The 12,552-nt window shown below is 37.8% G+C and overlaps 1 protein-coding gene across 1 annotated transcript; it reads left to right on the top strand.

Annotated features, from left to right (window-relative positions):
• The first annotated feature begins 11,315 nt into the window (after nt 1-11,315).
• LOC141678116 (uncharacterized) lies at nt 11,316-12,062 on the top strand. Its single transcript, XM_074484394.1, has one exon. It carries the CDS (start codon nt 11,316-11,318, stop codon nt 12,060-12,062), a length of 747 nt encoding a protein of 248 aa, XP_074340495.1.
• The last annotated feature ends 490 nt before the right edge of the window (nt 12,063-12,552 follow it).

The raw sequence follows: 12,552 nt of genomic DNA on the forward strand, positions 1-12,552 counted from the left end.
ATGTCCGGAATTACCAGATTAGGTTAGGAAGGAGTTTTTGGAAGAGTTTTGGGTTGTAAAAATGTAAAAACGGTTGAGGTTGGACGATTCCTCGCTTTATAAAATAGTTTTGTAATTATTCAGAAAATAATTAATAAATTCATAAATCAATACAAAATCTTATAACACTCCAAAAATTACCAGAAAAATACCTTAATTATCTATATTTTATTATGGACATAATAAAATTAACATACCTAGAATTTACCACATATAAACATCCACATAACAACACCAATCATCCGATAATTCACCAAAAAATCACATAATAATCACATATAAATCATTTATTGATAAAAATAATTACACGTCATGTCCAGGGTATTACACAACTTCATCCCTTATAACCTCACCATTATTTCTGGTAATTCTATCTCCATTAACACGTGACTATGCTCTAAGTGAACAACAGTAGTATCCTCACCCCAACATTATTGTCACCGTCACCTCCACTATCCTTGTCGCTCTCCGACCCACTATCACCGCCATTAATGTCCTTAGTCTCACTCATATCGTCTCTGTCCTCGCTGCTCTCAACCTATTCCTCCTCTCCAGAAGGAAATGTTATCTCTATCATCTTACTACTACCACCGGTGGTCTGTCTCATAGCAGGAGAAACCAAAACACTAACACCAACTAGAGTCTTCCCGCCCTCATTCAAAGCACCAACCTAAACATCCTCATACTCAACAAGAGGAGATTTGACAATCTTTTTCTTCACAAAACCAGTAGCCTCATACTCAACAAGAGGAGATTTGACAATCTTTTTCTTCACAAAACCAGTAGCCTTAGCACGAAAAGGCCCCACCTTATCCAAATCCCCAGCCTTACCCACCACTTTCGCATGTGGAACACGTGGTGACATTTGGTTTAAAAATTCAAATTGCCTAGATGGCTCGTCAAAACCAGGCACTTCCAACACAGGAACATCAGACTTTGGGGGATCCAACAGTGAAAAAATAACACATGACATATCACATAACCATAAAATTACAAGGCGTGATTAAAATATAACACGTGAATAAGTAACAAACTTACAGTTATGTTCCATCAACACCGAATTCTCATAAAAGTTAGTTTCATTCTAAGTCTTTTCCAACTACTTCATGGTCTGTAATAGCCTTTAAGCAACATCCTCGATATCTATTTTCCTTTTAACACGGTATGAAGGCTTCACCTCCGACATAAAGTTTGGCAGATAAGCCAAATCACCCCATCAGCATGATGAATTTTTTTCTTCCAGTCGGCCATACGCTTTAGAAATTAAAATATCACATAATCTCCAAGACGCTTAGCAATCAAACTATCATGATTCAAATTCACTTTATAAAATGGCTTAGCCCTCGTCAACCGGAGATAGAATAAAGTAAAAATCCCTTTAAATGTAGGATGTTTCTCATCTTTTGTGCAAGCAGCAGTATACTACAAAAAGGTTCTTATTGTATTTGGCGACATGTGAGCAAGCACACAACGGAAGTAATACTTGAACAAATCAAACATAAACTTCTACATAGGGAATCTCAGGCCGACTTTCAGATGAGCCATATGGATGGCGACATATACAACATCATCCTGGGAATACAACCGTTCTCCATTCCGGGCAGCCCTCTACTTATAACCGCCATATATCCGAAACAAATGATTCACAAGGCCACCCATTTCTCCACATTAAACGTACTCCCTATAGACAAATGCCGATAGACACCAAACACTCTGTCCATCTTCCCCTTGTCAAAAGAAGCATGAGGCACATTAACAGCAGTGTAAAACCCCTCAGGCGTCAGAAACAACAAATATCAGTCATTGTCGGCAACACTCGCATAACTATGGATAGTGGTGTCAAGCCACATGCCCCTATCATCCATCAATACGGGCCTAGTAACTCTTTATGAACTACCCCCATATTCCCAACAATATAACATGTACAAAGTTTACCCTCATTAACATAGAACAAACACACACATACCAAGAGACAATGTAATCGCTGTCCAAAACCTTTACAAATATACAAATTACACCACATCACAGACACCAAATCACGTCACCATACAATACCTACCCAAAAACACCCTAAAAACTCGAAGTAAAAAATCAAATACCAAAATACCAATTTCAAACCTATATATACACATATGATACACATAATTGAGAAAATAAAGCTCCCTCCATCCAATCGAAGAGCAAAAACACATTTTTGACCACACCCACAAAAAATAATGACCTCATCCAAGCACCGAAACTACCATCAAATGCAAAATAAATAACAAAAAATCAAAACCACAAACCCAGAATTTGAAACAAACCTCTAAATGATCAACAAGAAATAAAAAGAAGTACTGTCCAAACCAAGAACACAAGCAAGCACGAAAAATGAGAACATGCAATATAGCATACAAAACAAAAATATAGGGAAAAAATATTACGGAGATGTTGAAACAACTGAACAGATTTCCAGAAAATGGCAACACTCGAAGTTAACAAGATCTTGTTTCTGGAGAAACTACAAAATCAGAGTTTAATAGATGATGCAAAGAAATATATATGGAAAAACAAAGCACACCTTTTATTTTACATAACCATGACTCGCGGGTATGAACTGTAAGGACAAGTGGTGGTCAGTTATTGGCGCACACACATGCCCCTGACAAAATATAACTTCTATTAACTCCAATCCTTTTAACTAAGCTTTTCACTTTTCCTATTAAAAAAATAAGCTTTTCACTTTTTTCCTTCCCGAAAAAGCTAAACATCCAACATCAAACAAATTAAATCATTACTCCCATTTTTTATTCACACAAGTACAAAAAAAATATATTATATCATTAGCTTTTATCAACATTCATTCCAATTATTTATTTCAATAAAACAAATAACGCCTTTTCACTGTCATAATTTTTAAAAATTTCTCTAAGTCCCTCTTAGTGTTGTCGTTGTCAATACCAAGGGTACATTATAATTTTCTCAAATTTCTCTAAGTCCATCTTAGTGTTGTCGCCAACACTGGGGGCATATCAAAATTCTCACAAAAATCTTTATGTCCCTCGTAGTACTATCACCGTCAACACTGAGGAGCATATCAAAATTTTCACCAATTTCTCAAAGCCCTTCTTTGTGTTGTCGCCGTCAGCCCTGGGCGGCTAATTTTTCAAATTTGACTCGACGAAATTATCTCCAACTATCTAAGCGTCGACGCCGACATTAGCTAGGAGCCTTAGACTTCTGACACAAAGTCTCACTTTCCACACTGTCGTCGTCGTTAACGCTTGAGGGACACACCGTACTACCATAACAAGTAATGAAAATAATAATATACAACAGAGATACACCGAAAAGGAAGAAAAAATATTGGGAGAACCATTCATTTATCCCAAAAAAAAAAGTCCCATACAACACCACAAAATAAAAGTACAAACTACAGCTACAAACTAGGTCAATCACGTCCAAGAGTCTCAGCATATGCCGCCCGCAACCTGAGATCACCCAACATGTCTCCAAACTCATCCACAGCGACATCAAACTCATCAACCATCTTGTGAAATTATTTATTAGCAGCGGAAAGCTTCACTAAAGTCTAAACCTTCAAGTAGTTTCTTTTCCATCTCGTCCAACTATTTCAGCTTCCTCTCCATCTCCAAATCGCGCTCCATCTGGGCAATCATTACTACAAAAAATAAACAAAATATGAATATCAATAATGTCAGAGCAAAATACAATAACAAGAAAATAACAAGACTAGTACCAACAACTCACCAGAAAAGACAGACTTAAAATCTGAAAAGAAGAGGCAAGAAGAAATGACAAAAAGGATGAAGAACGAAGAGAACTCGAGAGCTCCTTTTATAGGCACAGAAGAGGAAGGAAAAAACAATAGTCTTGGCCTTTCTAATTTCCTAGGTGTTCCTAAAACTCTTCAGAAGGATGTCAAAAGTTTTCTCATTTACCAAGAAATTCAAAAACATCATTATCTTCTACTGCGAAATTATTTTAAAAAAATAAACGACCCTGCCAAAACAATGTGATACCAATGTATACACATACACGTCGAACTGAAGCCCGAAAAAGAAATAAATATATAGGAGTATCGATATTATTATTAAAAAAATATTTCAAACCCGTATACATGAGTTTATATCGGATGATCTATGAAATAAACACGAAAATATCATTACGCTGCGGCGGCCACAGGCCGGCCATCGGTCGGCCACATCACCACCATACTTCCTCTTTTCTTTCTCTTTTTTTCTTTTTGGCTTCCTGCTCCGCTTGATCCCTCTTCAAAAGAGCATTTAAAATTTTAAACTGAAGATCCATGAAGGCATCATAGTCATCCCTTCCTAACTCTTTTAACTTGTCTTCAGTCACCTCAAGCACGGGCCTTCAAATATACATCGCCATCTGCAAACTTAGAGATCATTAAACGGAGACACATAAAATAAACAATCATGAAGAATGATTAGAGCAAAACCAACCTACCTGGAATTCTCTATAGAAAATTCTCAAAGAGATAATAAACTCTCAGTAGTCATTCCTCAAAAAAAGTTTATAGCGAAAACGTATAAAGAAGATCAAAGACAGTCCGACCTCACATATTCCCAATGCAGAAAACCAACTCCAAATGGCCAAATAGCACAACATTCCCAAGTCCCACTTGAATGGGGCACTGATCCCCAACACACGATCATTAATGGAATTGGCACAATTTTTGTTAGATTCACAGAAAACTCCCAAGAGAAAGGAAAGAATGCAAGCAAACAACAGCAGAGACAGTGACATGAAAAATACACCGACACAAAGCATATATTATACTCCCCTTATTCCCAAAGTAGATAGAATGAGTGAGGGTAATGATAAGTACTCTTTTAGGCCAAATCGGATAATCATCGCACACGGCGTGGTCATGGTTCGCATATTCCTACCATCTCGGTCTAGACCAAGTTGCCACCAATATAGACCATTGTCGTAACCACGCGACATCGGTGGTAGCTTTCCAGGATAAGCTGCGATCTATAAAAGGAGACATACATACTTCAAATATTGCACATTATATGAGTTGTACTCTACTAAACACACATCAAACCAGCTAAATATTTTATCCGTCAAAAAAATGATTAGTGAGAAGAACATAATGACATTAATAGTCTAAGTCCCGAAGTGGATAAAACCAAGTAAGTTTATATATACTTCTTTAGTCTAAGGGTATTAATTTGGGCTGTCTTTCCACCTGCGGATAAAGCCTAGGTTATACGCCTTCAGACGATCTTAACAATAAATCTTCAAAAAAGAGATTGATTCACCTTCAAGATGTCCCATAAAGGGAAGTAAGCTTCGAACCAAAAGATTAAACCGAGTACTCTTGACTTTTATAAAAATCAAGGTAAAACTCTTCCAGCAACACAAACATTTTTTACTATCACAAAAAAATCACTTCACATAGCCACTCCCAAAACTCTTTCTAAATATTTACTTCAACCTAACTCCGTTTACTGATTATCACGTCAGAGCTGCTTGACGGCCACAACCACCAGTCAAGTATTGTTTTGCGGTACATATCGAGCGTGTGATGATTGTGAAAGGTATGATCACGCTGAAAACTGCATGAGTTGATGGCATTCTCATGCCATTCCACTGGAAGCACCGAAGCTTGAAGGAAGAAGATTGCATAATTATGCTAAATATTGCATGATCATGTCGCTTTATAAGTAATATTTTATTTTAATTAAGATTTATTTTTATTTTGTTTTAGGATTTTCTATTCCTATATAAACTATATTATGATGTAACTATGGAAGTCTTTTATTGAAATCAAAACTATACGAGTCTTTCTCTTTATCTTTCTTGTAGATTCAAGAACCCTTTTGAATTCAAATTTTGCCTTATGGATTTAAGGTTTTTAAGAATTTCTCGTGTAAGATTCATTGCGAGGATTAGCGCTTGCTTCTCTTACGCTTCCGTGTTGCGTCGGTTGGCATCAGAGCATGATTTTTCCTGTCCTTTTTGTTAAATTTGATCAATATAGGAAAACCAATTACCAAAGAATATCTTCAAGAGGTTAAGACGGCTTTAACCGCGGCTTTGAAGGTTTTCACAAATCTAGTGGATATATTGCTAAACTGAATGCAAAATTTTAACAAAAAACGTAGAGGTGAAAGAGAAAATCTGTATCGAGTCCCTCAAGGTGGAAAATATCATGTTGGTGTGAATTCTGTCTTGACGTTGAATATGGGTAATCAGCTCAATGATATTATAAAGGCTGATATACTATTATTTTATGGGTAAATTGAAGTTGATGAGTTTTTGAATTGGTATATTGATGTTGATAAATTCTTTGATGTTATGAGTGTTCGTCAGAGTAAATAGGCGAAAATGGTGGCTATCAGGTTAAAGAGTGTTGCTGCGATTTGGTGGGATAAGCTGGTGATGCAGAGGAAGAGGAAAAGAAAAGAACCAATCAAAATATGGAGCGAATGAGACCTTTGATGATGGAGAAGTTTTTATCAAATAATTATGAGTATAAGATTCATAAAGAGCTTAAGCAGACGAATGATACAATTTAATATTATGAACCCGATAATGCTTATAATGTGTTTGATGTTTGTTCTCAACCAAAACATGATAATATTTTGGGTTGCAAACATGATGATAATATATTAGAGCATTATGTACTTGAAGATAATGTGTTCGATGAATGTTCTCAATTAAAAGAGGATAATCTATTTAATACAGAGGAGGTTGAAGAAGGGGATGAGATAACAAATGGTGAAAATTTTGTGTGTTCTCATGTGGGCGTAGATGATACAATGCTAAAAGAAGATAGGAATGAAGATGTAGAGGAACATATTAAAGAAGGCCTTGCTAATCTTTATGAAGACGATAATGAGGGTGATGTTAAACATCTTGTTAAGGTGTGCAAACATTGTCTTGTACACTTATACATCACCGAAGGTAGATGATTTGTAACATAAGAGTTTAACTCAACCATTGTGTAAGGTGAGTCATCAAACTTTTGAAATTATGGTAGATTGTCAATATCAAGATAAATTTAATTTGAGAGATATGGTTAATGAAGTAAAGTTTGTTCTACAAATTTATGTCGCATCAAATAATGTTGTTTGGAGTAACCAATTGGTTGTCATTACCGTAAGTGTATATGTTTGACATTGCTAGTTTGAGTAACAACTATTCTGCAATTTTTTGATAAGTTTGATGTGGATTCGTGGGAATTAGTATTGGGTAGACCCTATCAGCTTGATTTAAATTGGTGTCAAAAAAATTGGGATGAGACGGTTGACTTTAAAAATCATAACATGGATTATGTCTTGTATCTCTTTAAGGATAAAGGTGTTTTTAAATTATCGTTTCTTGGTATAACAGAATAGGTTTGTGATGTTGATTCCAAATTTGTTTGCACAAAGGTTTATAATGGTTGATTCGAGCTGATTTTAGTGATAGCTTTATGCCTGAAACTTATTATGAAGAATAATGTGAAGTACAAAGTTCCAACAAGGCCTTTCCTTTTAAAAGTACCATCATAGCGATATAAATAGCAAGTCGGCGTAATTGTTATTCTAGATGAGAACTCGAGGTCAAGTTCTTTTGAAGTATAGGAATATGATGTAGGAGGATTTGCGGTACATATCGAGAGTGTGATGATTGTGAGAAAAGTAAAGGTATGATCACGCCGAGGTGCAAGATCACACTAATAAGGATGCAGGACTGCATGATCATGCTGGTTGATGGCATTCTCATGTTATTCCACCAGTAACATCAAAGATGGAGGAGGGAGGAAGATTGCATGAACATGCTAAATATTACATGATCATGCCGCTTTATAAGTAATATTTTATTTTAATTAGAATTAATTTTTATTTTATTTTAAGATTTTCTATTCCTATATAAATTATCTTATGATATAACGTATGGAAATTTTTTTTGAAATCAAAACCCTAAGAATCTTTCTTTTTATTTTTCTTGTGTATTCAAAAAACCCTTCTGGATTTAAAGTTTACCGTGTGGATTCAAGGTTTTTAAAAATTTCTCATATAAGAGTTCTTGCGAATATTACGTTTGTTTCTCTTACGCGTCTGTGTTGCGTTAAGCGATAATCACACGACAGAGTTAATTTTGAAACTTATCATATATTAAACATTAAAACATCATAAAATTATTATGTAAAACTTTAATATTAGTCTACTGAAAAAGACATAAATCGCTAATGACCAATATACAAGAGCACTGTAATGACAAATCTATACTATACTATAATAACCGGAATAGGGTATAATTTGGTTCAACGGTTATTCCCTAGTTTTGGTTATTAAAAAAGTAAATAAATAGTGTTATATATCCACTAAACTACTACGCACATAGTCTACTTATCCTACTAAACTACAACCACGGCATATCCAATTATTAAAAATAAATATAAATAGTGTAATATATATGTTAAACTACTAAATTGTTAAACTACTAGATATTGTATATTTATCCAACTAAACTACGATCACATGTTATTCTATTATTTTTAATATAAATTTGTATTATATACTTATATAAATATTTTAAAATAATAATATGATGGAATAAATAAAAAAGTTTAAATATTAATGGGAACCCGTACATCGTACGGGATTTAAGCTAGTATAAGTAATGAGGGGATAGGAAATATGATAAAATAAAATCTCATAATTATGTCTTTAAGTTAGGACCGTATTGGCAAAATTTGAAAGGGATCTTAAAACAAACTCCTTTGAGATTTGAGTTTTGATAAAAAAAATCAAAACTCTTTCAAAATTTTGAGTTTATTGATCACATCATAATTTTAATATATAAAAGTAATTTAGCATTTGATAGGGTATAAGCAACCTGGCTGGGGGCCCACCCAGATCTAGGGTGAGGCAGGCTCAACTGATGGACCAAGACCCCCCTCACCCAGTGCTGTCAAGTGGATAGACCCAGGCTTAGGGCTAACCCGGGACTCGGGTCATCTCCCAGCCAGGATCCAACCCAGAACCTAGATCACCTACCAACCAGGATCCAGCCCAAAATCAGGATCACCCAGCTCGGGCAGACCCGAGGGGGGTCCCGACAAGCACATGCACACTCCAAAACTTGCCAAGAAAGGGTACGTGAGCATGTGACGATGACAGCTATCAACAACTAACATATCAGACAAGCACGGCGCGTGTCAGTGTACCATTGGGTCACCCTGAAGGTGGTCCTTGCCTACACACGTGTATGCAATTTATCCAAGTCAGGCGTCCTCCGCCTCCAACAACGAACGGCCCTGATCTAGCGGTACCAACCCTTAAACCCTACCTTTGGGCTATATATACCCCCAAAGATGAAGGTTTAGGGGTTAAACACAATTTTACACACACACACACTCTTACACACAAGCATAAATGCACACAGCCACCTGTTATCATATATATCTTCGTCTTCCCCAAACAAGCTCTTACTCTCACATCGGAGACATCGCGGGGCTCAAACCCCCCTCTGGTGTTGTTTTGCAGATTCCCCACAGCAGCTACACCTTGCTCAGTACAAGAAGGTCTAAGAACGGCGTCGGAAGGAGCCGCCCCGCTCAACGGAGTTATCATTTGGTGCTAGAAGGAGGGGCACTCATTGGGTCTCGGTGCCCCTGGATTCACCTTCATCAGCAAACTCTTTAGAGAGTCCATTTCTTAAAATTGTAAGAACATAAGCAACCATACCCTCTCTTGAATATGAATCTTATTCATTTAAGCCACGTTTGTGTGAGCTCGTTACTTTAGGCTACGTTTGTGTGCGCCCAGTTTCATTTGTTAGTTTTAATTATTTTGAAACCCAAATCTACTTTAGTTTGCATACTGTCTTTGTGTTCTAGAGCCTGTTGTTCCTGTTCGATAATATTGTTGGAAAAACCCAGAAAGTTTGTTTGGTGTTATTCTGGAATTTTTTTGCTATCTTCGAAAAAGCAACCTTAGATCCACATTTTTAGCCTCAAATCTTGGGCAATTGTTGTTTGTACACTGGTGATAATGGCAAGAGAAGGAAAGAGTACGGTCGGCAGACCCTCCACTAGTACAACCATTGACACAGGATACCCCGGTCCTGGAAAGGATAGTAACACCCCGGGATGCCAGAAACCTCATTGAACTCAATCAGTATAAGTATACCAATGTTCCAGTGGCCGAGGAGCATATGGCCAACTTAACAAGCAATAAACTGGCTGAAGCAATCAGGCTATACAGAGAGGAGCAAGCCCGGGATCAGATAGAATATGAACATGAAGATAACCAAGAAGAGTCTGGGGACTCACAGCAATCTAGGAGATCTATCTTCGACCGAATCGGAGCAAAAGGGAAGAAAAATCAGAAAGAGCAAAGTAAGAAAGAGACAGAAGCAACCAGGAAGAAGAGGTTGGAGTAAATGAGAGAGCAGATAAGGAGAGAAGAAGAAGCAAAGCTTGAGCTGAAAATTTAAAAAAGAATGCAGTTAGAAGAGGAGAGGCTCCTAGCTAAAGTCAAGGGCAAGAGGACCCGAAGGGACCCCACCCCCGAGGTCATTTATGATAATGATGAGGAGGGGTAGAAGGACCTGAAAAATATGATATATGAACTTCAATGAAAAATGGAGAAGGACTCTGGAATGGAGATTGCGGAAACTCTAACACCCTTTAGCCATTCTTTAGAGGCCATTCCCCAGCAAAGAAACCTCAAACATTACAACTTTGATTCTTTTGACGGATTGGGGGATCCAGAAGAACACTTGAATTATTTTGAGCATATTGAACAAATATACTACTATAATGATTTAAGGGGGCACAGAGATGGTTCAACAGGATCCCCTCCAGAAGCATCCAAAGCTGGAAAGACTTCCGCGGGGCCTTCCTCAGGAGGTTTCGAGCAAATAAGACACATGAGCTTCACATGTGCCATCTTGAAACCATACGCCAGTATGACAATGAAACTCTCTGTGCCTACATGAGACGCTTCCAGGAGGCAATAAATAAGATATCTAAATTAGACGAGCGGGAGGCACTAAGCATATTTCGGAGGAACCTGGATCCGGAACACAATGAAAGGTACATTATAGAGTTGATCAACAAGGAGCCACAGAGCCTAGCTGCAGCCTATTCTATGGCAACCAGATTTATTAAAGAAACATATGTGCTCCAGGCTATGAGGATGACCCGGAACGGGGGATCCAGGAGCAAGAACTCTGATGACCGACCGAAAGGGGGTTACCATCAGGACCAGAAGTTCAAGTAAAACCAACAAGCCCAACAGACTAATATGGTGCAGAACACTCCAATATTTCAAAGAATGGGTCCTAAAACAAAATCTAAAAATGACCCCGGGCCAACCAGGAAAGCGAGGGAGCCTAGGAAAGAACCAGATTGGACCCCACTGAACAGGACCATGGAGGATATACTAAAGAAAATCAAAGGCAAGCCATTCTATTATCCAGCAAAGCCCATGCAGACCCCCTCGGAGAGCCGGCCTTACAATAGGCAATGCGATTATCATGAAACGTATGGGCACAAAACTGAGAATTTTCTGTCTCTCAAATACTTCATCAAGGATCAAGTCAAGAAGGGAAACCTAAATCAGTATATCTCCCAGGATACAAATCAGAAAGAAGAAAGACCAAGGAGAGGAAAGAATATAGTGAATGTGGTCCTAGGAGGTTCCCACTCACCTCCTCGGAGCCCGGGCTCAGGAGATGAAGTATTCTCTATCCAATCATACCCGGAGATGGTAATTTCATTCAGCAGTAAGGATTATGAAGGGGTCAACCCGAATCACAATAAAACTTTGGTAGTAACACTTGATATTTTTTATAATAAGGTGAGGAGAATGCTGATAGACAATGGCTCTTCAGTAAACATACTCTTCAAGCATACTGTGGACCGGATGAAGCTAGGGAGCGTGCGCTCAAATGAATGTCGAGAGGACCCCCTCTATGGGTTCGTAAATAACTTGGTCCCAATCCAGGGAACCTTATACCTTCCGGTGATATTCGGATCAGCTCCAAACTAAGTAACCCATGTGATAAAATTCTATGTGATCAACACTCCCTCATCCCACAACGGTATAATTGGCCGCTCAGCTCTAACCAGGATACAAGCAATCACCTCAATATCACACTTCAATATCAAATTCCCGACCCCAACGGGGATAGGAGAAGTTAAGGGAGACTATGAGGTCATTGAAAGATGTTATAGCCAGGCCCTGGTCATGGCCGAAACTCACCAAGACAACAAGAGAAAGGCCACAGTCCTTCACAAATAACAAAGCATTAAAAAACATCTCCCCCACTCAAGGGATAATGCAAGAAAGGAAGTCCAGGTTATAGAATCCAACCCGGATCCAAAAGCAACCAAGCTTGGATCGCAAGAGCAAGAAAGAAGCCAAGTCACAGTAGAGATTGAATTGAACCTAGGTCTCAGCCAGGGCAATCCTACTGTGAAAGCAACCAACCCTGAAACAAGTAAAGTGAGGGAAAGCAACCAACAAGAGATAACAGCCC

This window comes from Apium graveolens, chromosome 1 (assembly GCF_009905375.1).
Source record: "Apium graveolens cultivar Ventura chromosome 1, ASM990537v1, whole genome shotgun sequence".
In the NCBI taxonomy this organism is placed as follows: domain Eukaryota; kingdom Viridiplantae; phylum Streptophyta; class Magnoliopsida; order Apiales; family Apiaceae; genus Apium; species Apium graveolens.

Coding starts and splice junctions, on each gene's coding strand:
- LOC141678116 (XM_074484394.1), top strand. CDS start 11,316: ATGGTGCAGAACACTCCAATATTTCAAAGAATGGGTCCTAAAACAAAA.